The sequence below is a fragment of the Myotis nattereri genome (assembly GCF_964212035.1).
Source record: "Myotis nattereri genome assembly, chromosome: 3".
Classification (NCBI taxonomy): Eukaryota; Metazoa; Chordata; class Mammalia; order Chiroptera; family Vespertilionidae; genus Myotis; species Myotis nattereri.
The window spans coordinates 81702973-81730804 of NC_138077.1; the positions used below are offsets into that span (position 1 = coordinate 81702973).

The 27832-nt window shown below is 40.9% G+C and overlaps 1 protein-coding gene across 2 annotated transcripts in view; it reads right to left on the bottom strand.

The window, feature by feature from the left end:
• EPHA6 (EPH receptor A6) overlaps positions 1-27832 on the bottom strand; it is a 934835-nt gene that overhangs the window by 15093 nt on the left and 891910 nt on the right. The window contains exons 15-17 of one of the 2 annotated variants that reach the window (XM_081086735.1): positions 26611-26760; positions 6481-6674; positions 4157-4228 (exon numbers count right to left, since the gene is read on the bottom strand). In XM_081086735.1, the coding sequence (XP_080942861.1) occupies positions 4157-4228; positions 6481-6674; positions 26611-26760 (416 nt within the window). The remainder of the gene's footprint in view (positions 1-4156; positions 4229-6480; positions 6675-26610; positions 26761-27832) is intronic. The other variant, XM_081086736.1, reaches the window with a different exon arrangement.

A 27832-nucleotide genomic window follows, 5' to 3' on the forward strand; every position in this document is an offset into this window, starting at 1 on the left:
AGTTCTCCAAAGTGGACATAAAGAAGGCCAACAAGCATATGAAAAAATGCTGAAAGTAATTAATCATCAGAGAGATGCAAATCAAAAGGACAATGAGGTACAACTTCACAACTGTCAGAATGGCTATCATCAACAAATCAACAAACAACATGTGTTGGCAAGGATGTGGAGAAAAGGAACCCTCATGCACTGCTGGTGGGAATGCAGACTGGTGCAGCCACTGTGGAAAACAGTATGGAGTTTCCTCAAAAAATTAAAAATGGAATTCCCATTTGACCCAGTGATCCCACTTCTAAGACTATATCCCAACCAGAAACACCAATCAGAAAGGATATATGCACTCCTATGTTCATAGCAGTACAATTTACAATAGCTAAGATTTGGAAACAGCCTAAGTGCCCAGCAGATGAGTGGATTAAGAAACTGTGGTTCATCTACATAATGGAATACTACGCTGCTGTAAAAAAGAAAGAACTCTTACCATTTGCAATGGCATGGGTGGACCTGGAGAGCATTATGCTAAGTGAAATAAGCCAGTTGGAGAAAGATAAATATCACATGTTCTCATTCATATGTGGAATATAACAAACAATATAAACTGATGAACAAAAATAGACCCAGGACATAGAAACATCAAACAGACTGTCAAACCTCAGAGGGAAGACACGGGAGGGTATGTGTGGGGGGAAGAGATCAACAAATAAACTCATATGTGTATATGCATAACACATAGACACAGACAATAGGGTGGTGAAGGCCTGGAGGGAGGGGCGGAGTAGGAGGGATCAATGGGGGAAAACGGGACATATGTAATACTTTCAACAATAACGATTTTAAAAAAAGAAAAAAAAAGAGTCCTAACAGGTTTGGCTCAGTGGATAGGGCGTCAGCCTGTGGACTCAAAGGTCCCAGGTTCGATTCCGGTCAAGGGCATGTACCTTGGTTGTGGGCACATCCCCAGTAGGGGGTGTACAGGAGGCAGCTGATCAATGTTTCTAGCTCTCTATTCCTCTCCCTTCCTCTCTGTAAAAAATCAATAAAATATAAAAACAACAACAACAATACTTTGCCCTGACTGGTTTGGCTCAGTGGATAGAGTGTCAGCCTGCGGAATGAAAGGTCCCAGGTTGGATTCTGGTCAAGGGCATGTACCTTGGTTGCGGGCACATCCCCAGTAGGGGGTGTGCAGGAGGCAGCTGCTCGATGTTTCTAACTCTCTATCCTTCTCCCTTCCTCTCTGTAAAAAATCAATAAAATATATTTAAAAAAAGAAAAGAAAAGAAAAGGAAAGGAAAGAAAAGTGGTGGTTCCAGTTCCTAAGAGCTAAGATATTATAAGATCTTTAGCTATGGTCCAATAGGTAATTAGAATATTTCTCAGTGCCTTGGCCTGAACAGAATATGATTTTTGTGGCAAGTGACTATCAAAGACTGGTCCATCTGATCAGCAGCTGCCCATCCCTGGATGTCACCTTTTTAAAGCTAATGTTGTCAAGGAGCCCATAATCTGTAAAATTCTTTGTCAGTGACATTCTGAGGATCTGGAGCAGAGATTGTAGGAAAGTGTTATTTTCCTATTACACTGCAGCACTGTGCGAAAGCATTGGCCAGCTGACATCAACATACACTCAGTAGGCTGCAGTGGATGGAGGAAATGAGCGGGGCTGAAGAGGTGGGAGAATGAATGTGTAGGACAGTGTGGATGGGGCTGGGAAGGTGGGGCTGGGAAGGCAGGGCTGGGTGAACGAACACCCATATAGCTATCAATCCACTTCATGCTATTAAACTACTGGAGCCAAGATGTAACTCTGGACTCTGGGACTATGCTTGACTTGGGGTTGAGAGTAGTTACCAATTTGATCATGAAGGTCAGGGAAGAGGGAGCAAGAGGTGTTCCTGCTGCCATTGTCCACATAGCCTTGGCCTCAAACTGGGCCTTTTCTCCCAGGGGCTGTGCACCATGTGATAGCTACAAATAATTCTTTGAAAGGAGATTATAGGACAGAATTATGGAATAAATTAAAGTGAAATAGTATGAAATTCACACATATGAAAGGATAACTGCCTATATTATAAAGGTGTTTTTGCAAAATTATTTTTTACAATCAATTTGAGGTTATAGTTACAATAACACTATGCTCACTAATCTATCCGTACACCTTCCTGAGTAGGAGAGAAAGCAGGAAGCTCGGGAACTGCACAGAGCTCTGAGCGCTCCCATGGCAGTGTGTCAGGCCCAAGACTAACGGCACTGCTTAGAGATGCTGCTCAAAATAATGAAAGCCTTCTCTGCCCAGCATTATTTCTGTTGGTATGTCTTTTGAAAGGAAGTATTAAAGATATAAGGTTATGAAATTTCCACTATATTAGTATAAAATTATTAAGCTGTGGATTTCGCAGCCTTCCTCATCTTCCTTTGTTGCCTTAATTTCTTCCCCTCTTACTACTCTGTTAAGAGAAAGGTTAAAATCTTCTCAGGTGAATTTTTGAGAAAAAGCAATTAGAGTGGAATAAAAACCATGGGAACCTAGAGGATGAGAGAGTTGTGTCAGTGTAAAAGTGTGAGAGAACCTTGCGAGTTTGGGGATAGTAGAGAAGAGGCAAGTGCAGGAGAGTTTAATAAGAGTCACTGTGGGTTATATACTTAGACTTCTTTCCCAGGCTGAGAGCTCCATGGGAGGAAAGGCTGAAATTCTGCACTCTGTCACATTTCCACAATCCAATATCACTCTGGGACACAGGACTGGGCTTTGGCACTTGGGGGACGGAGGGACAGTGCCACAGTTTTCTATGCATAAAACAAATGAGGCATTCTTCACCTAACATTCTTACCCTTATCTGCCATGTCTCTTCTCCCTAAACAGTCTCAGTGCTTTGGGATCAGGGACAGGGTGAGTGGGCAGCAGTGGAGGTGAGGGGGTTGACAGGGGATCCCATTCATGCTGTTGGGAAAATAATGCTGATAAAAGTTCAGGCACAATACCTTTAGAACACTGGTTCCTTTGGTTTCTCAAACAAAAGGATGTTAAGGGCAACAGCAGGTAGTGCACATGTCTGTGTCAAGGACAGCAAATCAGTAACACAAACCTCCATTTGGTCTCCCACAGATTAGACTTGAGGACTGAATCCAACTGCCAACTGTCTATACCAGTGGTCGGCAAACTCATTCAACAGAGCCAAATATCAACAGTACGATTGAAATTTCTTTTGAGAGCCAAATTTTTAAAACTTAAACTATACAGGTAGGTACATTGTTATTAACTTAATTAGGGTACTCCTAAACTGGCCTTTGCTAAAAACATCCTCAGTCTGATTGAGGTACGTCTGCTGAGGTCAACCCCTTCCAACTCTCCCATCCACACTCATCTTGTATACTTGTTTCATCTATCTCCTTTCGTTCATCCTCTCAATATGTCCAAACCATCTCAACATACCTAAAAAAATGTTTCATTTTATAATAATAAAGCCACCAACACAAAATAATTACAATTCTTAAATTGATGACAAAAATACCTGTAGGATTTGCAGCTGGTTGAAAAAATACAGGTAACTTTATGCTTCGAGTAGGTACTTTTGTCACCCATGCGATTTGCGGACGCAACTAGCACTAACCACTGCACAATGAGACTGCTGACTGGCTCACTCAACTCGTGCATGAAACCCGCGTGCCTCCCCCGCGCTGCGTATCCCGCAGCCCACCTGCCCCCACTTCTTCTAACACCACTTCTTCAAAATAGACTCGCCCAGGCCGAAAACCGACTTCTGCGCATGGGCCACGAAGTTTCCATCGCACTGTATGAGCGCGCCTGCATGTGGTATTTTGTGGAAGAGCCACACTCAAGGGGCCAAAGAGCCGCGGTTTGTCGACCACTGGTCTATATTATTAAAGCACCAACTTCTGGTCCTCATGTGGCGTGCCTCCGGGAGCCTGCCATTCACTGACCTGCGCACTCATTACCGTACATCCCACTGAACCTTAGACCTCTGGCCCTCAGACAAGGGGCCCTCATCTTGATTTCAACTCTTATCATTTTGACTTTTGGTATTTTCTCATATTAGATTCTTCATCAGTATTTTCCAAATGTGATGAACATTCATAATCTTGAAAAAGCAGGAAAAAATTGTTTTATCTCTTTCTTCAAAAAGAAGGCTCTTACCTGCCTGCTTGTATAGCCACAGAACAGCTGGAGAGCTCTGCTGGGGGGCACTGGCTGTGGGGTCCGGCGACCCTATACCATAACGAGAAGCCCAGAATAAATGATTTCAGTTTATAGGTGCCAATGTTCTTTCATTAACACAGACTCACTCCATGAGCCCTTTCTGCTAGCTCTTTCTCCTCAATGTTAAGGCATGCCTGACTCTTCCACAAAACATATAAAGACATTATCTCTAACTAATTCTCTTTCTCTTCAGAGACAGGTTTCTTGAAAAACAAAACCAAAACCAGACTTGTACTTTATGTTGCTCTTCTTTGTGACCTCATATTCCTTCCTCCTCCATTGCAATCTGTCTTACACAACTTTATTGAAAATGCTCTTGCCAAGGCTGCCCATGAACACCTAAGCATCTTGTTGCTCAACTGAACAGTGTGGTGACTGTGGGGGTGGGAAAGAGGAGAGGCATAGCAGCGTAGCGGGTTGTGGTGGTGGAAGAGGGTATATGGGGGATAAGTGGGGGAAAATAAATTCAATGGATATACTTCACCTTCTATCTTCTCGAAGCTTTGTGGAGCTTTGAATCTCATGCTCCTTGAATCTCTCTCCCTTTCTGGCTTCTATGATACCATTCCTCCCCTGCTTTCCTCATTACCTACCTGGCTCTTCTTCCTCAGTGTCCATTGTACTCTCCTTCAGTTTATTTCTTAAATCTTGGTGTTCCAGAGGATTGCATTCTATTCCTGTTAATTTGTATTCTTTATATTCTCCAGGGTTTACCTTAACTACATTTAAAGCTTCAGCTACAATCTATATGCTGATGATCTTCAAACCTACATCTCTAGCCTAGATCTTTTCACCTGAGGTTCAGTCGACACATATAACTGCCTATAGGACTTCTCTGCTCAAAGTAGTCTCATTTCTATTCCAAAATCTTGCCCTTCTTAGTGGTAATAGCATCAACCAGCTTGTCTAAGAAAAAAACTTGACAAATATCCTTGATTCTTTTTTCTCCTCCTTTCGCTATATATTCAATCAATGACTAAGACACATTTTTTTTCTTGCTTAATAATAAATCAGTTTTTTAATCTCCTGACCCCAAGCCCATTCCCATTTCATAAGTCAGGCCCTGATTTTTTCTAGCTTGTATTGCTGCAGATATATAATTGTCTGTTTCCAGTCTCCTTGTATTTTACTCCCAGTCTACATCATCCCTCGAATGATCTTTAAAAAACGCAAATATAATTTTGCCATTTTCTTGCTCAAAAATCTCCAATGGCTGCCATAGCTTTTGTGATAAAATCCAGAGGGCCTTCCAACCTCCCACCCACCCTTACTTTACAGCTTCCTGGGTTGGACTGCTTTAGGGAAGATGGCTAGAGTGAAAGCTTAATCTCTGGCTATTTCATGCTTGGCTTCACTTTACTAAGGATGCCAATTAGTGATTTAGAGGTGAACGCATGTGCTCTGCTTGAGCTCAGGCCTGTTTCAAGCAGTCCTTGAAGAGCCTCCGGCCTTACTGTTACTAAAAACCGTGCTGACTTGAACTTGTGACCTAAAGTTAAATATCTGTGTATCCTGCTGGGCATCCCCTGAGCCAGGAAAGTGAGTTTTGGAAAGGCTTTGGTTACTTTTAAGTCCAATTTGGCCTAAATAAAGAAATATATGTTCAACTTAATAATATTTTCAATGTCATAATTTCAGACACAGATGGTAGTATTTTTTCCTTCTACTCTTTCCCTTCTTATAATTGCTTTTCAGAGAGAGGTGAGTAGATCTTAACTTTTATAAAATGGGATACGAGTGCCTTCATTTTCTTGTCTTTCTCTGGCTTTAGGAATGGAAAGTAACAACAGCTGGGTGTGATCATATCAGCAGGAAACATCCTTGCTCCTGGCAGGTTCACAAATTGCTCATCTTGCCTGACATTTCAAATAGAGGGACAGAACATACATAGAACGAACAAGAAAATTAAAGGGGCTGCAGGCATGCACATATTCTACTTATAAAAGTAAGGAAGGATCAGTAAGTAAAGGATATGTAAATACCAGAAACCCACACAGGACAAGCATAAAAAATTTCACAAAGATTTGATATGGAGAAAAGAAAAGGGGAACCTATTTTCTTGTGAACAAAAAACAACACAATTTTCTAAAATGTTAATACATTCCTTTGCAGCTGTTAAGTAAAATATAGTTCATACACCATTTTCTAAAAGGTTGACAACTAGGTGGTTATCAACGCAAACTTCTTCTTCTCTGTTAGTCTGTCTACAGCCTGAAAGAAATTGATTGTCAAGGGAGAAAAATCAACTCTATGCATCTTACACAAGGATGTCTTCCACCAGGGTGTGAAGGGCACTGGGATTGCGGATCAGTTTGTCAAGGAAGCTGACAATGTCAGTAAATTTTGGTCTGTGATTTCTCTCCTTCTGCCAGCAATGGAGCATCAGCTGGTGCAGAGATGCTGGACAGCCCATGGGAGCTGGAAGTCTGTAACCTTCTTCAATGGACAGAATGACCTAAAGGCAAGCATACAGAGGTTATTCTCTTACTTTGTGGGACAGATAATACATATGCTAAGTTATAATTCCTTTTTACTAGTATATAGGAAGTAAAAGCCAAAATATTGGTAAATATGAAAACTACTTGTGAATTCAAATGGTCCAGACAAGGTAAATACAAAAGCTGTGAAGGAAAATTGCAAATATCTCCATAACATCCTCTAATCCCTCTGACAGGAAAATGTGTCTTTTAAACGCGTGGTGTACAGAAGGGAGGTTAAGTTTCATCACAATGTCAAGAAACAGTTTTTGTGTGGTTTAGCTGGAACAAGTCAAAACCCATTTAAGACATCAGAAAGTCAGCGTAAGATTGATACATTTAGTGCAAACCACGTGTAACAAATGTTTTGGGTAAAATGTACTTCTGCTGAAGCACTGAATTCCTGAATAATTATTTTATCCTTTAATAATAAGTCCATGTATATTCTTTTCTAGTTATCATTTCTTCTTTATTGCCTATTGAATTCCTCTTCACCTACTCCTGGCTTTCCCCTAGTCTGATGCATGATTGTAGGTCCTCTAATAACTTCTAAGATCATTTCATCTTTGGAATGTTATCGATGGCTAGCTTAAGGCCTCAGAGCAACAGGGGCATTCAACCCCAGCTTTCTCTGGGCCAGCGCTCTCCAATAGCACTTTCTGTGATGATGAAATATTCTCTGCCCAATATGCTAGCAACTGGTCACATGTGGCCAAGGGGCGTTAGAGATGTGGCTAGTAGGACTTAGGAACTGAATTTTTAGTGTTAGTTTGCACTAATTAAAATTTAAAAAGGCACATGTGGCTAGTGGCTACTCTATGGGGCAGCACAGCTCTAGAGAAAGAACTCTCTTTACAGTGGTTTTCAACCTTCCTAATGCAGCGACCCTTTAACACAGTTCCTGATGTTGTGGTGACCCCCGATTTCATTGTTACAAATTGAACATAATTAAAGCATAGTGATTAATCACAAAAACAATATGTAATTATATGTGTTTTCCGATGGTCTTAGGCGACCCCCTGTGAAAGGGTCGTTCAACCCCCAAAGGGGTCGTGACCCACAGGTTGAGAACCGCTGCTTTATAAGAAGCCAAAGTTACAAAAAGAAAAAAAGAAACCGAAGTTAAGAGCAACAGTGGATGATGAGGTTTTATTTTTATTTTTGTAATATAATCAGTAGATAAGGCAAGATATTGATTATATGGCCCACTTGGGAATTTCTTAACAATGTGTTAAAATTAACCCAGAATTTATGTAACTTATTTTTTAATGAAGCATTCATAGGTATTCATATGAGCCTTTCTTCTTATATCATCTCTTGGAGAAAGACAAAGAAAAAGGGTTTATTTTCCTCATTTTTGGGGTGGGAAAACTGAGGGAAAGACAAATATTTAAAGACAAACACAATTCAACCTCACTCCTGCCCTCTCTTGACAACAAAAACATAAAAGTGCAAATGTTAATATTGCTAACAGAATACCCTTAATTGTAATGCCATCTGCACACATTCTGTAATTAAAAAAAACCCCCACATCTTATTTTAATTTCTTTTAAAATTGGCACTACTTGACATGACTCTACAATACCTGTAATTTCTGCTAGAGGCAGTTTGTAAAAAGGAGCAGTAAAATGCCTTCAGGAACCTCTGAACTGCTCAGCTGTAGTTTTTTTTTTTTTAAATATATTTTTTATTGATTAAGATATTACATATGTATCCTTATCCCCACGTTACCCTCTACCCCGCCCCCCGCTCATGCCCTCACCCCCCCCCCCCCCCGTTGTCCGTGTCCATTGGTTAGGCCTATGTGCCTGCATATAAGTCCTTTGGTTGATCTTTCCCCCTTACCCCCACCCTCCCCTACCTTCCCTCCAAGGCCCGACAATCCAATCAATGCCTCTCCGTCTCTGGATCAGTCCTTGTTCATCAGTTTATGTTGTTCATTATATTCCACAAATGAGTGAGATCATGTGGTATTTATCCGCTCTCCAGTTCCATCCATGCTGTGACAAATGGTAAGAGTTCCTTTTTCTTTTTCCTCTTCTTAAAGAATACCTTTCAGCATTTCATATAATGCTGGTTTGGTGGTGATGAACTCCTTTAGCGTTTTCTTATCTGTGAAGCTCTTTATCTGACCTTCTATTCTGAATGATAGCTTTGCTGGATAAAGTAATCTTGGTTGTAGGTTCTTGCTGTTCATCACTTTGAATATTTCTTGCCACTCTCTTCTGGCCTGCATGGTTTCTGTTGAGAAATCAGCTGACAGTCGGATGGGTACTCCCTTGTAGGTAACTGACTGTCTTTCTCTTGCTTCAGCTGTAGTTTTGTTTTGTTTTTTGTAATAGGGAATTTCTCGTAATCCCATCAGTGTCTTTGTGACCAGTCAGGATACCAGCATTTTTCTATTCATTTTACATTCCATTATTGAACAGGATTTTTTCTTACCTGCTTTCTGAGTACTTTTGCTACCACCTAGGCTTGGGTTTTAAGACATTTTGCAACACATTTTAGTACAACAGGATGTGTATAAAAATGCTTGTAACACCTCAAAACTACTGTGGACAGTTTTGAAAAGTACTAAGAAAAGTGGAATAGAATTCCACTATAGAAAGACTTAAGGATCCCACCCCAAGAGAGCTCTCTAGTCAATTTGCCACAGTTCCCTAATTACAATCGCTTAGAATAAAGTAAATGACAGCTGAGGTTATATTCTGAGAAAAAAGATTAGCTGCCTTTACTGAGTATTTATCATGTGCTAGGCACTTTGCATATTTTTCTTCATTTACTGCTTAAAATAACTCAGCATGGTAGATTATTATCCCCATTCTTAAAGTTTCAATGTAGAGTGGTTAGAAAAATTGCCTGAATCCACACAGTATAGGTGGCAGATATGGAATCTGAACAGAGTTCCTTTTAGCTTCCAAACATTTCCTCTGGCTATTCTGCAGAAATGCTTTTCAGTTTTCCTGATACATTTTCCTCCGCAATTTTACATTAATTTACACAATTTTAGGGGTGATTAGCATTCTGTCTTTTGTCATAGCATCTGCTAATTAGACTTCAGTGTTTTTATTTGGATCTTAAGTTTAATTTTCTGGGTAAATAAAAAATTTACTTCATAGTTTGCAAACTAATCTCTGGCTGAACAGAGTCATTTCTGAATGCTCTGAGTCTTGCACACATTTCTATTATTGCATACATTACATTGTATTGTAATTTTTCATCTGTCTTTCCTTCAAAGCTATATATATTTGAAAACAGGGATTATTTCTCTGTATTTTGCGTTTTCATCGTTTAGTACAGCGCCTGACACATTAATAAATGTTATTGACTTAACAAAAGTTATTAGAAGACATTTTTGGATTTGTCTTGATAGAGGAGCAGATTCTCAGAAAACCTAGAGGCTCAAGGTACCCAAGATGGATTCACAGCACAAGCATGATAGCAACTGAATTCCTCTACGAAGGAAATATTAAAATAATGGTGCCTCAAGCAGCATTGTCCAAAATGATCTCATGCCTCACTCTGATTTGCCTGGAGAATGAGCCAGGTGAGACTGGGGCTCTCTTTGCTCCCTGAGAGCAAGACTGAACCCAAACTCAGCCTCCTGTAATCCCAGTGGCTTTTTTCTCCTGTCCAGGGGGTTATCATCTCCCATGGGGCCCCAAAGTCCTTGGCTGCTGGGGACCTGACTTTCCCAGACAACGGTAAACAGCTGACACTCAAATCTAGACTTGTTGGTGCTAAGCCAGCAATTTATTCTCTTTTTATTGACAATGTTGCTCATGCTTGTCCTGTAAGAAGAGAGAGTGACAAGAGAGTGTACTCTCCTGAAACCTTTACCCATAATATTCAATGTGTGTCTGGTCCCAGTATGCCCTCCCACGGGGACAGTGAAAAGATCTGGGGACTCACGACTATTTTTCTTGCTGCCTCCGGTTTTTAAGTTTCCTCAGTTTTTTAAATTGTAAAATTTGTCTTGAGCCTTGGTTCATGAATGTTAAGCATTAAGGGTTCCACCTTATAGGAGAATAGAAATAACAACAATAATAACAGTGACAATAATAGTAAGAGCTAGTAACGGAGAGCTCTTGGGGACTTCCACGTGCCAGTTCTAAACAACTTGCATGTATCAACTCCTTTAATCCTCACAATAACCCTACGAGGAAGGTACTGTTGTTATTCTCATTTTATAGACCAGGAACTTAAACAGTGAGGGGTTTAATTTGCCCATGATCACACCCCTAAAAATTCTGGTTTCGAAGGTATCCAGAGAAAAGACTCAAGCAATATGATTCACAAAAATGGTTAAAAGATGCATATTTCTAATGAATTTTTAATTTATTCAGATATATCAGTCACTTAAATGTGCTGTTGAGCATACTGTGCATAAAGGTATAATGCAACGAGTAAAAAATGTGTCTTACCTCAGGAGCTGTATGATCTGTGAAGGAGACTGAGGAGTGAGACTATGTTAAGTACCATGGAGGTCAGGGAGCTATGAGAGCCTGTGGGGGAACACCTGGCACAGCCTTGGGATGGCTTCTCAGGGAAGGTGAGCTGAATCTTAAAGAATATAGAGGGTGTCCCCTCAAAATGTACACACACTGTAACAGCTGATAGCTCAGTTTTGAAGGTGAAATGTATTTCAATAAACACTGCCTTTATAATTATTCAAAGTGTGTATACATTTCTTTGGGACACCCTATATATAAAAGGTAGCACAATCAACTAGATGGGGAGAGAGGCGATTTAACCTTATCAGGGAATGAAAGTAGATTCGTTGGCTAGACAGTGTCTTCAAAGAGAGAATGGTGATATTTGAGGCTGGAAGATTAAGTAAAAATTATATTTTTTGAGATTACAAATTATTTTGCATGTTATGAACAAACATTTTGCAAAGTGGAAAAGGAATTTAGCAAGTAAACGACATTAGAGTTTCCTTTTGGAAGTTCACTCTGGCTTGCAGTGTGGAGAATGCACAGAGGGGAGGCCAGCGCAGGAGGCCAGCGGGAAGCTTGCAGGGATCCTGGAGAGATCAGAATGGCCTTGATGGAGACTGTGTGTTTTAAGAGACATGGACTGATTTGGCAGGAATACAGGAGTGGGTGAGATTAGATGTGGCAGTAGAGGAAGGAGACAAGAATAATTTCTAAGTTTTGGCCTTGGTCAACTGGCAAAGAGAGAGGACACAGGAGAAGAAGCGATTTTTGGGCTGGAGCAGTGGTCGGCAAACTCATTAGTCAACAGAGCCATATATCAACAGTGCAACGATTGAAATTTCTTTTGAGAGCCAAAATTTTTAAACTTAAATATAGGTAGGTACATTGTTATTAACTTAATTAGGGTACTCCTAAGCTGGCCTTTGCTAAAAACGTCCTCAATCTGATTGAGGTACGTTCGCTGAGGTCGACCCCTTCCAACTCTCCCATCCACACTCGTCTTGTATACTTGTTTTTTTCCCTTTATTGATTAAGATATTACAAATGTGTCCTTATCCCCCCAATGTCCCCTCATCCCCCCAATCCTTGTCTTGTATACTTGTTTCGTCTCTCTCCTTTCGTTCATCCTCTCTATATGTCTAAACCATCTCAACATACCTTTCTCAATCCTCGACACCACATCTTCTTTCACTCCACAACGTTCCCTAAAATTAACTTAATAAACTTTACTTAAAGTTTTAAGTCAACTTTGCAGTGTACATGCACGCTCACATGTGGTATTTTGTGGAAGAGCTACACTCAAGGGGCCAAAGAGCTGCATGTGGCTTGAGAGCCATGGTTTGCCGACCACTGGGCTGGAGTGATAATGCATTTAATTTTCTATGAGCTTTCTGATTTCAGATTCAAGTAACATATATTACTTTGAGAGCTTATTATGTGCTGAGTTCTGGGCCAGGTGTTTTAACATAGCTTAATTTATAAAGTCTCAAAATACCTTATTATTGTTTATGTACTTATTATAGGTAAGAAAACTGAAGTGCAAACTGATGAACAGATTGGATTTTGTAGCTAGTAATTCCTTGAAGACCAGACTAGAGTTACCATCTCTGTAGCCTCTGAATCATGGCAGTGGTAGAGACAATCTGTTTAAGTCTTGAGCCACATTCCTGACTCATTCCCCTGGAATTAGATCTTAAGCCCTCTCTTACCTGCATGCTCCCACTCTCACCTATCTGCTTATGACTTCCATTGCTGAAGCTCTAGTTCAGCTTCCTCTGCAGATTTCTCTGTCAATCATCTATAGGGCATACCACTTCATAAAGTTGTCATATGCATGCCTTAGATTAATTTTGTTCAAAACTAACCCTGTTCCTCCTTTGGGATTTCTGTGCTTTGCAAAGGGTACCACTCTTCCTCTTAGTGAAATCAGGGTAAAATATGAAAATGACTACACTGATAATTTCTGGCCTCTGCTTTCTCCCTCTCAAAATTCACTTATGCTGATTCTACCACTCTCATATACTGTAAATCTGCTCCATTTTTAAGCTTCTCTCCAAATGACTTATCATTTTGATCACTGCAATAGCCTTATCCTCCTAACTCATCTTTTTTTTGTTGTTGTTAATCCTCACTCAAGGATATTTTTCCATTGATTTTTTTTTTTTTTTTTGCGGGGGGAGAGTGAAAGAGAGAGGGAAACACAGAGAAAAACATCAATGTTAGAGAAACACATTGATTGGTTGCCTCCTGCACGAGCAACGCTCTATCCACTAAGCCAAACCGGCTAGGGCCTAACTCGTCTTTGTTTCTCCTTTTCCTCTTCCAATCATCTCCCAAGGTACACTCAAAGCAATCCTTCTGAAGAACTGTGATGGTGTCTTCCCATGTCTGAAATTCTGCAGGGGCTCACCATGATTCTGGCTCTCAGCCTTCACCCTGACCGGGTCCCGCTTCCCCTTTGGCCTTGGCCCTACAAAGCACTTGCAGTCCCTCAGCTGGGTGAGCTGAGTGCCCCCCACAGCAACTGTTCCTTTTCCCACCTGTTCCCATCATGTGGGCCATAAGACGGTGCCAGGTCAAGTCAAAGACTAGAGCTCCAGTTGCCATATATGTGATTTACAAAAACTGTATTTTAGGGGCAGCTTCAGAAAACCTCAGTACTTATCTTTGTAAACATTTCTTTTGTGAGAAGTTTTACTTTATAGGTATTTTCTGATTGCTTAATTAAGGACTGACAGGGAGCTGGGAGCATATGGGTGCTTTGTCTAAAAGATTAATTGAGTTTTGTCGTTTCAGTATATGAAGGGTTGATAATTAACTAGAGAGAATTTTTTAACAGTTTGGTTTTATGACAGTTGTAGGCTGTCATCTTTTGGAGAAGAGTTAAACAAGGTTATACCCTTATTTAAAAATGTAAGGAGAAAATTAAAATAAAGTGAAAAAATATGAAAATGACTGCAGTGATCATTTCCATGCAGGAATTAGATTAGGAAAAGGAATTAGATTCTGTCAGAAGTTATTATCTAAAACCTGGCTGGTTATTCTAAAGAGATTGGACTGGTTCCTTGTCACTGACACTGCAATTTTTAGCAGCCCAGAATCAACATAAGGCTCAGTCAGGGCACAAGGCAGACTATTCTGCTCTTGCTGAATCCAGTGAGTTTTCCAACTGTCTTGACAGTTTCTGAGTTAAACAGGCAATGTGCACCTTCTATTAAACCAGGCAAACTAGGAGTAGACAGCCAGCAAGAAGACACTGAAACTTCCTTGAACAGGGACTGCTTGGGCTGTGCAGGGAATCGCTTTTTTTTTTTTTTTTTTTTTTTAAATAAGACTGTTAACTATCTCCAAAAGAGCAGTACATTAAATTTAGCTATTTATACTTCCTTTTAAAAGAAACTCTCTCAAAATTTTAGCAAGGACTAAAATGTACATCAGTAAATGCTATGGGAAATATTTTTATTTTCTCTCTAAATACTTATCATGGTTTTGTGGAAAACCTATAATTTCAGGCAGAAGGGGGATGGTAAAGCAGAGGGTCCCAGTATATACTTACTTTTTGTGATAACAATTACTTGTACAAATAGAATATTAGATTTATAATACAGTGATACTAAAAGCACTGGTAATGTATTTTCCTTATGTACAATATAAAGATTGCATCTCCATGGGCAAAAAAAGAAAAGAAAGTTTAGAAGTGGTTACAAGTAAATAACATTTATAATTTTATACCTATTTTCTTATTCAATGTTTTTCAACATATATAATTTATAGTTCAGTGAAAAGCAATCAAGACACAAGAGAAATTTAAGTGTACATTAAGAAAAAGGGGGATAGCCCAGCTGGTGTGGCTCAGTGGTTGAGCATCGACCCATGAACCAGGAGGCCATGGTTTGATTCCTGGCCAGGGTTGCAGGCTCAATCCCCAATAGGAGACATGCAGGAGGCAGACGATTGATGATTCCCTCTCATCATTGATATTTCTATCTCTGTTCCCCTCTCCTTTCCTCTATCTGAAATAAATAAAAACATATTTTAAAAAAGGGAGGAGAATAGAGTAGGTTTCTATGTAAGATATAGACAGAACACACTTTTTTGAGGCTAATTTGTAATTTATAAATAATTAAAGCAAGGAAACTGAAGATTTCCTTTTTAACTTTAAGATAAAGACTTTCTTGAGGCCCTGGACAGGTACTCAGTTGGTTAGAACATTGTCCTAATGCCAAGGTTGTGGGTTAGATTTTAGGTCAAGGAACATAAAAGAATCAACCAATGAATGTATAAATGGATAGAACAACAAATCAATTTTTTTCTCTCTCCCTTTATCTCTCTCTCTCTTTCTCTAAAAATCAATAAGTTAAAAAAGCAAGCAAAAAAAAAAAAAGACTTTCTAAAAATTCCTACACCTAAGACAGTTCTCAAACCTCATTTCTTTTTTTTTTAAATTTCTTTATTGATTAAGGTATTACATATGTGTCCTTATCCCCCCGTTGACCACCCCCCACCCCACCCCCGCTCATGCCCTCACCCCGTTATCTTTGTCCATTGGTTAGGCTTATATGCATGCATACAAGTCCTTTGGTTGATCTCTCCCCCTTACCCCCACCCTCCCCTATCAAACCTCATTTCTGAAGTCGCAACAGAATGTCAAGAACCTATATAAAATGGAGAGTGCTTGTCCTTGGTTGGTTACCAACTTTCAGATTGTTGAATGAGTGGACAAAATAGGGAATAACATGAAGTGTAGGACTCTCATAGGTTAAAAGATTATTGATGGCATGATTTATCATTTGGAAAATCTTTATCCCTAACAGCTAGAGTCTTATTTCTTGAGACTGAGATAACTAACACCTGTCTATGCTTCAGTGTGTAAGGAACAGGATGAGCATTATTGAAGGAGCCATCTAAGTTACATCAAAATCCTAAACTGTCACTAACAAGCTCTGTCTCCTCCTTAGGAAAGAAAAGAGAACTGGACTCAGTGCTTGCAATAGTACATTTCAGCTTAAAAAGGTATGCTGCCAGAGTCATTTAAACTGGAAGCTTCATCTGTAGGACTTCTGGTAGCATTTCTGGATCTCCAGGTTCTATAACCTTTGTGTCTGCATTGGGCCTCCTTTGAAAGGACTGGTTCCCACAGAGGTCCAAGTACAGGGAGACAAACATTCTGACAGGGCCAGAGTATCTCCTGGTAAACCAAGACTAGGGAGATTTGGGGAACCATGATATTCCTTACCACGCCAGTTCCTCTCTAATAAATTATACTTTTTTCTTGAAAATATAAAGACACATTCCAAATCTATCTATTTAAAAGCATTTTTTTTTTTCTTTAAGAAGACAATGTTCTTAAAACTCAGGGCCATTTTCTCAAGTGCTCTCTGGGTAAAAACCAAGTATTTCTTTACTGGTGCATCATTTTGATTTTAGAAAAACACCTTTAATCCATTTCCCAAACCCACTAAAAACATCTAAAAGCTATGCAAAAATAATTTATGAGTACAAAGAAAAAGGGGATTTAAAAATGCCATCTTTGTTCCAAAGAGAGCAAAAGACCATAAAAATTAAAATGGTCAAAAGAGAACAAAAGATGGAATAACAATTATAACAGCAAAAGATTGTGAGTGTATTTTTCCCCAAACAGATACTGAAAACATAATTAAATTTTTTTTAATAAAAACATTGCTGGTATGTATACATTTTCCAGCTTTGTGGTCATTTAATATAAAAAATTCCCTTGGAAATTACACTGTGGTAATAGCATATTGGTTATTGGTTTCCTCTACTTGGAACTTTACTATGTGAATTATTTACAATGGTGACTGATTGCATCTCACAATATCCCCTATTACTCTTGCCTTGGTAGTAGATATGCATCATGCTAATGTAACTGGTATGTATTTAATTAAAAGGCTGCTACTGCCTATGTACCAATAGTAGGGGTTATTGAAAAACAGGGGAGAAGAAGGCCATTTTGAAAATTGCTTTGGTAGAATGCATATTAAATAAATGCAAAAATTCCCTCTGTAATATGGAAGTTGAAATAATGGGGACAGGCCTTTAGCAACTTAATGTGTCTTACACAGATCATGAAACAAGGACCATCTTATAAAATAAAAGCATAATATGCAAATCAACTGAACAGCAGAATGACCAGTCGCTATGACGTGCACTGACCACCAGGGGGTAGATGGTCAAGGCAGGAGCTGCCCCCTGATGGTCAGTGCATTCCCACAGGGGGAGCACCGCTCAGCCAGAAGCCGGGCTCATGGCTGGCGAGCCCACCGGTGGTGGCAGGAGCCTCTTCTGCCTCCGCTGCAGGCCAGGCGGACGGTAAGAGTGAGGGGTCTTGGACTGTGAGAGGGCACAGACCGGGCTGAATGACATGAATCTCATGCACAGGGCCTCTAGTTACTTAATAAAGTAGAGTTAGGACAATCTAATCAGAGACAAGAACTGGAAATGACTGGACCCTGTGTCATAAAATCAGACTGCATTTTTAGGTAAGTAGATTCTGCAACTCCTCCATTCTTGGCTGAAGTAGTGACCCATAACTGAGAAAGGTTATAGAATTATTAGGACAAACAAATATGGTAAAAGGTTATTTTCCTCCTTCTTAAATTTTGAAAAAAAAGAATCCATTCATTTAAGATCAAAAGTTTACTTCCAACCATATCACCTACCAAAAAAAAAAAAAAAAAAAAAGAGTCCTAAAGATAAACTTTAATTTTTCCCCCTCAATTAAGGTTCTGAAAGCAAATTAAAGCAAAACATTTTATAAAAGCTTTGGAAAAGTAAGAAGAAAAAACACACAAAAATATTGAGGTAGCATTATGTTTCCTAGCAAACCTCAAATGAATGTTCCCTGATAGTGGTTATCTTTTTGGGAAAAGGGACCAGCTTAGTAGCATATGCTTAAATGATACCATACCCTCGAGGCATTTGCGTTTCAAATTGCTTCAAGGAGAATGTTTTTTATTTTTTCAAACATCATCACAGCAGGGAAAAACAAAACAAAACCAAACCCAAGACTTCAGTCTTGCGTGAGATCATTAGTTCGAGGCAAGTCACCTCTCATTATGTGGTGCTAGTTCCCCCCCACATATGAGCTCTGTGGGGATTTGGCTATTTCATGTTGCCTGCTGTTCATGTTTGGCTTGCATTTTCTTCTGTTAAGTACTTTACACAGTGTAAGTGCTGGAAGATCTGCAGTGGCCTCGGTGCCCTCTTTGGAGCTTGTGTAGCTGCTAGCATTAAAATGTACTCCCATATGTAGTAAACAGCAATTATTTTGAACTTGGATGAAAATAACAAAATATTCCCCTGCAATTCCTTAAAAAGAAAAAAAATGCTGGGGAACAGCCAGAAGTTGTATACCTTCAGTGTGCCTGTGACATGTTTCTGTAATAGGCTAAATATGTTGATCATTAGAATCTGATTTTAAGCTACCGCCTTAATTATTTTTAAGATATTCAATATATGTGGTACATCCTATAAAATTTTAACATCAAGACACAAAATACTGCCGAAAAGATTTCCAGTTCCAAAACTATAGTGAGTCAATTCACATTCTTTTGCTAATAGCAAACAATGAAACCAGAGTGGCACACAGAATTAAAGATGCTTTGATCTCATTACGTAGAACTTCTGTGGCATGGAGACGCCTTTGAAAACAAGACTTCTCATGCTCTCGTAAGCGGGGGCATGAACTTCACTTCTATCATTAACTAGCCAGTAAGTTTGGGTAAGTTACTTAAACTTTCTAGACAGTCTCAGTTCTTTCATCTAGTAATCATATGAATAACAGTATCTATCTTAGACAATTATTTTGAAGATTAAATGAGCTAATAATCTAAAATGCTTGGCTCATAATAAGCAAGTTGTGATGATTATCACTGGTTAAACACTGTCTATGTACAAGGTGTGCTACGTACACTATCTCTAAGTCTTTCAAATCCTGCAGGTGAGTGTTTTGAATCCCATTATAAACAATATCTCAGAAAACTTAAGCCACTTCCCTAAGATTACATGGCCAGTAAATTGTGGAGCTGGGATTTGAACACAGATCTTTTTAGCTCTAAAGCAGTGGCTCTTAACTGGGAGTGATTTTTTGTACCCCATCCCCAACTGGGCAATGCCTGGGGACAATTTTGGTTGGCATGACTTGGAGGCTGCTGCTGGCATCTAGTGGGTAGAGGCTGGGATGCTGCTAAACATCCTACAAATGCACAGGACAGCCCCCAACAACAAAAAATTATTCAGCCCAACACATCCATAGTTCTGAGGTTGAGAAACCCTCCTCCAAAGCTCTCATGACCTTTCCAATACACCTGTTACCTCACTAGAATACAGTGACGCACAAAGTTAACAATTTGGGGCCGTTTAATACTGCAATAATGAAAGTTGCTCTTGAAAACAATGTACACTGAAAATGGACAACATAGTATATCTCTGGCACACTACTGCTTTCCTTTGGGGACTTCCTCCCTCACTACATGAGATTTTGCGGAAATTGCCAATCACAGTGCTGCCCCCACCTCTGAACACACAGGCTGGTACATAAACTCAGTCATAATACCCATTTCCTGCCATGGGGCAGGATTGGGCAGGGCCTAACAGAGCCAACCAGAATTTTCTGGTATCGGTACATACATTTTCACAGACAGAAGGTCTCATTTTGCTGAGGTTGTTGAGCTGAATGCTGAGCTCTGGAGCGTAAAGAAGAATAAAGCAAAGAAGACCTTTGCAGCAGGAGAAAATGAGGTCAACGCACCCAGAAAAGCACTAAAAATCCGCATGATTCCTGAGACGGAGCACTGCTGAACTACCTTCTTAGTCTCACACCTGGAAAAAATTTATTTTTACTTAAGTTAGCTTGGGCTGAGTCTCTGTCATTTATAATCAAAAGAACCCTGCAGAATAGAGTATGCATGCTTTTTTGGGCATGTATTTTAAAAAATAGCAATGCTGATTCACACACTGTTGTCTCTGTTTAAAAAAGGTAGAAGGCATGAGGTCTCCGCTTGAGAACCTCTGCTCGGTGTACACTCTGCTCGGTGATGGGGAAAAGACTTATAAATGTCAGAACTTCATCTCATCTACATCCTCGGCTCCTTGAGAGTGAGGCCTGTGTTTTCTAATTCTCCATCTCCAGCCCACATGCACACCTGACCCAGTGACTGGCATGCATTTAATAAGTAACTGCTTGATGGCTAAGCTGTTATGGTTGTGAGGCCTTCTAAGGACTAGTCCAGTGTACTCTATTTTCTCATTTCCTTTCCATACAATACCACTGACCTTTGGGAAACATTACACTATTGGCTAAAACAGATTGTGCAAACTCAGAATTGTTCATAGTAATAAAATATGCCACAGTCTGCAGAAAGGAGGGACTCTTTCATCAAAGTTATCTGAAATTTCCTAACCTCATTTAAGATCATAAAACATGTTAAAATGCCATATTTAGTTAAGCCCATAGCTCAGTTAAACTCACCATACTGTAGTAAAAATATAAAATATTCAAGCAGAACATAGTTGAATTTTTTTATTTTAAATGAACATTGGTTGCAGAAAGTCAAACATGAAAATAAGAACAAAACAAAAAACAAAAAACCAACAAACAAAACAAAAATAGTTCTTAGTACTTTCTTTTAGTCTTGTATCCATCTTAGGACCTAAAGGTTTGCCTCCTTCCCCACCCTTCACCCCAGAAATTTTTGTTCTCCTGATTTTCAGATTCTTGCTTGAATATATTTTGGTAACCACTCAAATACCATGAAGACAGCCACCTTAACCCCTACCTGGTCCTCAAACAACAACCAAGCTCTAGGTGGAGAGAGTTCAATCTTGTGCCATGGCAATCCTGAGTGAATGAGAATGGGCTTAATGTCGGGAGTCTATTCCTGGCTGCAGTAGCTTCTTCTGGTTCCAGATATAGGCTTTGTGGCCAAATGAGGTTTAGGAGACAGAACTGCTCTCTAAATGGTCATCTTGGCTATAGTTCATCTATACACAGGGCCAGGATGGCTGGGTAAATTCTTGGGCAAGATCCAGGAAGGAAAGGGTTGACAACAGCAGTTGGACTATTCTAGGCAAAATTTACATGGCGGTCTAAATTGGAAACCACACATTTGGGCTTTTTCTCTCAGAGGCTGCTCTCCTAAAAAACATATCTGTTTTGTCTGGTATCTTCACTTGTACCTGCTCTGCTATGTGGCAGTCCTATCTCATTCTTAACACCTCGACAGAGATTCAGAAATGTCCTAAATTTCTGAAAAGAACAATTTGAATCATGCCTTTACTGAGATAAGTATGTTAACTATTTCTGCAGAGATTATAAAATAATAGTATGTAATATCCCGGTAAGAGGAATATTACAAATAATTTAACCCAGTCCTTTTACTGTATTTATTGGTTATGAAACTCAGGTGCTTTGAAAAGTTAAGTGACTTTCATGGTTGACTTATAGTCTCCATAATGATGGCCCTGGTTTCTAAATCTCTGGTATAATGTACCCCAGGTGGTAAGAGATAATCCAGGGGTAGAAAAATAATAGAAGTTCTCTTTATGTTTATTTGTATTATTCTGTTATAAGAATGACTATTTATGAATGTCTAATAAGAATGACTATGACTTTTAAGGTTATAAAGGAATGAGTTTTATGAATGCATTTTATAATATATACTAGAGGCCTGGTGCACAAAAATTTGTGCACTCGGGGGGGGGGGGGTCCCTCAGCCTGGCCTGTGCCCTCTCGCAGTCTGGGACCCCTCGGGAGATAATGTCCTGCTGGCTTAGGTCTGCTCCCAGGTGGCAGAGGGCAGGCCCAATCCTTAGGTGCAGCCCCTGGTTGGACTCAGAGCAGGGCCGATTGGGCAGTTGGGGCGCCGCCCCCTGTCATGCACAGAGCAGGGCGGATTGGGAGGTTGTGATGCCACACTCAGTCACGCTCAGGGTAGGGTCGATTGGGGGGGTTGGGGCACCGCCCCCTGTCACACTCAAGGCAGGGTCGATGGGGAGGTTGCGGCGCCACCCCCTGTCATGCACAGAGCAGGGCCCACCAGGGGGGGTTGGGGCTCCTTACCCTGTCATGCACAGAGCAGGGTCAATCAGGGGGTTGGGGAGCCCCCCCTGTCATGCACAGCGCAGGGCCCATCATGGGGTTGGGGAGCTCCCCCCTGTCACGCACAGAGCAGGGTCGATCAGGGGGTTGGGGAGCTCCCCCCTGTCATGCACAGAGTAGGGCCCATCAGGGGGTTGGGGAGCTCCCCCCTGTCACGCACAGAGCAGGGTCGATCAGGGGGTTGGGGAGCCCCCCCTGTCATGCACAGAGCAGGGCCCATCACGGGGTTGGGGAGCTCCCCCCTGTCACGCACAGAGCAGGGTCGATCAGGGGGTTGGGGAGCCCCCCCTGTCATGCACAGAGCAGGGCCCATCAGGGGGTTGAGGAGCTCCCCCCGCCACTCACAGAGTAGGGCCAATAGGGGAGTTGGGGCGCCACCACTCTCATACTCAGGGCAGGGCCGATGGGGAGGTTATGGCTCTACCCTGTCACACACAGAGCAGGGCCTGTTGGGGGGGGGGGGTTGGTTGGGGCGCCGCAGCCTGTCACACACAGAGCCGCAGGGCGATCAGGGGGTTGGGGAGCTCCCCCGTATCAGGCACAGAGCAGGGCTGATCAGGAGGTTGGGGCGCCTTCCCCTGTCAGGAACAGAGCAGGGCGGATAGGGAGGTTGTGGCCCCGCCCCCTGTCACACACAGAGCCGCAGGGTAATCAGGGGGTTTGGGCGCTGCCCCTTGTCACACTGGTCCCAGTGCCGGGAGGCCTCGCGGCTCCGCTGATCCTGGTGCTGGGAGGCATATTACCCTTTTACTATATAGGATCGAGGCCTGGTGCATGGATGGGGCTGGCTGGTTTGCCCTGAAGGGTGTCCTGGATCAGGGTGGGGGTCCCCACTGGGGTGCCTGGCCAGTCTGGGTGAGGGGCTGAGGGCTGAAGCTCCCAACTGCTCCTTTTTTTTTTTTTTTTTTTATTCTGGGCCAGCTTTAGCTCTGGCTCCAGCTCTGAGGCCTCTGCTGCTGAAAGCAGGTATCTGGTTTGTTTGGGTTCTATAATCGAAACAATGTATAACTCCAGCTCTGAGATCCCGGCTCGCTGAAAGAAGGTTTCTGGGGTTTTGTTTAGCTTCTATATTTGTTACAATGTTTCAAATTGCAAGCTCAGAGGCCGGCAAGGCAGGTGGGGAATGTTGGTTTCCTCTGTCACTGAAGCAAGCAAGCCTCATGTTAGTTTCAAGCTGCCTGGCTGCCAGCCGCCATCTTGGCTGGCAGTTAATTTGCATATCTCGCTGATTAGCCAATGGGAAGGGTAGCGGTCGTACGCTAATTACCATGTTTCTCTTTTATTAGATAGGATGATATATTTAAAACAACCTCCCAGCATTTCTTATCCTACTTTCTTGTCCCCCCCCCCCCCCTTGATTATCCTGTTACATACTATATCTTCTACTTATTACCTGTTTACAGTCTGTCTCCCTTTCCCTATAAGGTAAACTCCATAAGGGCAAGAAGTTACTGGTCCTTCATGGGGAACTACATCGACTATAAACCAAACCACCATGAAAAAGCAGCTATTTCCTCTCCCTTCTTATTCTAGAACAGCGATTCTCAACCTGTGGGTCACGACCCCTTTGGCGGTCGAACGACCTTTTCGCAGGGGTCACCATCCTGCATATCAGATATTTACATTACGATTCATAACAGTAGCAACATTACAGTTATGAAGTAGCAACAAAAATAATTTTATGGTTGGGTCACAACATGAGGAACTATTTAAAGGGCCAGAAGGTTGAGAACCACTGTTCTAGAAGTTTATTAGCATTGTCTTCCAAGATCACTGTTAAATCACTTACGATGCAATTCTATGGAAATCATGTCACTTCTCTATGCCTCATTTTCATAATCAAGTTGGACTTGGGTGGGACTAGATAATATATTTTTAAAAATATGTTTTTATTGATTTTTTTTAAAGGTAGAGGGAGGGGTAGGGTTAGAGAGATAAAAACATGGATGAGAGAGAAACTTCATCAATTGGCTGCCTCCTTCACATCCCTACTGGGGATTGAGCCTGCAACCCCAGACATGTGCCTTGACCAGGAATCGAACCATGACCTCTTGGTTCCTGGGCTGACGCTCAACCACTGAGCATACCGGCTGGGTTGGACTAGATAATCTTTTTGGCCCCTTCCAGGTATAACATTGTTTTCTGTTTTATCTCTAGTTCTTGAAGCAGAATATACTTAAATGAATAAATGATTATATTAGTACAGCAGTTCTTGTATACAATATGCAAGTAAATATACACATGTCAGCTGTGAATGCTTAACAATTTTTTACTGGTAAGGGTATATTTATGGTAAAGTTTGGAGCCTTAATTTTTCATGTTAAGTCTGTCAGGAAACTGGTTAAAACAAGGACCAACTGGGGTGCTATTCAGTAAGATACTTGAAGTGAGGGCTCTTCTGTGCAGTGAGGACTTTAACTCATCTGAAGGAGGACGTTTTATTCTGGAGATTTGCTTGAAAGGCCTATTTTAGCCGTGTGAAAGTAGAACAAGTAAGCAAGCATGATCTGGGGTTAGAGTAGAGCAGGAGCTATGGTGACTGAATCCAGGGCTTCCATTACCTTGGATAAGTAGTTAAGAATAAAAATGAGTTCCTTCTGGGACTGAAGAGGCAAGTTTTGGTATCTGAGATTCAGTTTTTAAGAAAAGCTAGAGAGATAGTTATAAGCTGCCCCAAACAATACCCAGTGGCAGGGAAAGGTAGTGAGTTCCTTCACTTAAAGTTCCCTGAAGAATAGTAGATAGACACTAGGAAAATGACCTGGATCCAAAGTCCAAGCAATGGGAGTGGAGCAGAGGTTGCTGGCTATGGGACAGATGCCCTGCAGGGCCCAGCCACGCGGTCTTTGTGTGTTGATGATGTGCTTTGGACCCAGCAGTGCGTATGACCTCAAATCTGCTGCCTAGACCTGGCATTCTCCACAGAGTCATCAGGCACCCACAGGACCGAGCAGGGCTCAGCTTTGAAAGTAGCACTCTATGGCAGGGAGAAGCAATAGCCATGGTGAGCTAACCACAGATAAACTCTGTGGCTGAATAAGTTATTATTATTTTTAAAAAATATTTATTGTTGAAAGTATTACATAGGTCCTCCTTTTCTTCCCATTAGGCTCTTCTAGCCCACTCCTGTAACACCCTCACACCCTCACTACCCACTGTCTGTGTCCACAGGTTATGCATATATGCATACAAGTTCACTGGTTGATCTCTTCCCACCCACCATCCCCTGCCTATCCTCTGAGGTTCAACAGTCTGTTCATGTTTCTATGTTTCTAGGTCTATTTTTGATCACCAGTTTATTTGGTTCATTAGATTCCACATATGAGTGAGACCATGGGGTACTTATCTTTCTCTGACTGGCTTATTTCACTCAGCATAATACTCTCCAGGTCCATCCATCCTCTTGTAAAGGATAAGAGTTCTTTCTTTTTATTGCTGCGTAGTAGTCCATTGTTTAAATGTACCAACTGAATAAGTTCTTACAATACTCGGACAACTTGAAGTTGGGAAGGAACGATGAGGTGGAGGGTTGCTCAAGGAACTGACTATAGAAAAGGAAGGAGATGTGACAGTAGTTGTCCTCTGCGTGTCCTTAGGGATCTTCTATATCTCTGTTGTCTTTGTTCTCTCCTTTGAACACTCAGGACCCCATTAGAGGCGGTTTTCCATTGCTACTGCCTCAGAAACCACTGGATACTTTGAGAAAGTAGGATATTAATATATATTTTCAGTTCTGACAGCACACTTATTTGCATTGTCTGGATACTTGCATTTTCTGACTACTGTCTCTATCACTCTGGATCGGTCACAGAGGTCAAATGTGTGTTAACCATCCTACTCTGTATTAACCACCAAGGTAATTTTTATCGATAAAACAGAAACAAAACAGAATGCATAAAGGGTCATGTACATATCTTAAAAGAATCATACCAGGTGACATATATTGATGATACAGTGCCTGAGAACATTCAATCTTTTTCTACTAAGCAGTATGTAGTCTGAGATACTTTGCTGTTTACAGTGGCACATTCAATTGCCCTAAGGAAGAAATAAAAGATAAACACTACTCTTCCTTTTTCGTTACTTGTAGGTGTAAAGCAGAATAAACACGGTTATGCCACATTAGAATAACACGTGTGGAAGTCCGAGCTGTGGGGTGCAGATCATGTACTCACATGGCAAAGCCCATCAGCTGGGCCCTCTGACACCAAATACAGCTCAGAGAGAAAAGTTACTTAGCTTTTCAATCTCAGCCACAGGCCTAGTCTGAGTGAGGGCAAAAGGCACATTTCCCCGTCAGTGCTGATGTGTTTATACTCACAAAATGGCAGCTCAACTACTACCGGTGGCACTTACATCTTGGTTAGACATCTCCCAATACGGTCTTTCTCCGTAGGACATGACCTCCCACATGACGATGCCATAGCTCCATGCATCACTCGCGGAGGAGAATTTTCTGTAGGCAATCGCTTCTGGGGCTGTCCACCTGATGGGGATTTTCCCACCCTGGAAAACACATTGGAGAGTTCTCAGCTGGCTCGCAAGAATGTTAAAAACAAAATGGCATTCCAATTAAATACCTTTTGTTAGAAAGACCTAAAATAAATACTGGGTGATATAGTGTTGGCATTTAAGTAAAAATAAAAAGAAAATCAGAATAATGTTAATATCTCAGAAATAGTCTTCCTATAATAGTTATTCAGTGGAAACAGCTTTAATGGGAAATAAGTCACACTTCAGAAATATTTTATTTCATTCATTAGGAAAATTTATTTTCACTTTAGATTCACACAATTAAACTATCATGCCATTTGAAGATAGTTCCAGATTATAGGACATTAAAGCTAAATATCATTCAACACTCATTAAACATTATATTGCATGTATTAATAATAATGATAATAAGTTCTAACTTAATTAAAGACAAATGGTTAAATACAGAACTGAGACATTCTCTATCAATTCAATGTTTATCAGAATTTTATTTCCTTTCCCTTTCATTTTCATCTGCTGTGAAAATGTGATTAAAGTAAAAAAAAAAATCCTTTAACATTATACAAAAGCACATGAGAAGGATGATCCTTCTTTATAACACTTTTAGGCTAGTTCATACTTTTGATCTTCAACGTTCAAGTTAACATCTGAAGATATTAAAGAGATTAAATTGCATGAATTTAATCTATACTATTGGGTATTAAAGCTGGATATTGTGTTATACTTATTTTTATCAACATTTATTGCATTTTATCTCTTGAAACACTCTATAAATCCCCTTTTTACTATAACGACAATAAAACAATTCATTTATTAGATTTCCAATCTTTGAAATCTTTGCAGCTCTGAACAGCAAGTGGAGCGGACGAGAGCGACCCTGACGCCACTAGGTGGCGGAAGAGAACAACGAGCGGCTCCCAGACGGCGGTCTCGCCGCGGAGAGGGCTTCTGCTCCCAGCAAATGATCGGACAGTCAGAACCACCATAATGAGATGGTTTCATCATTATCAGCACTTCATCTGACCGCCCTCTGTGCGCAAAGTCTGGTGTTAGGCCGAGTGGGGGTGGAAGGAAATAAAGGGGC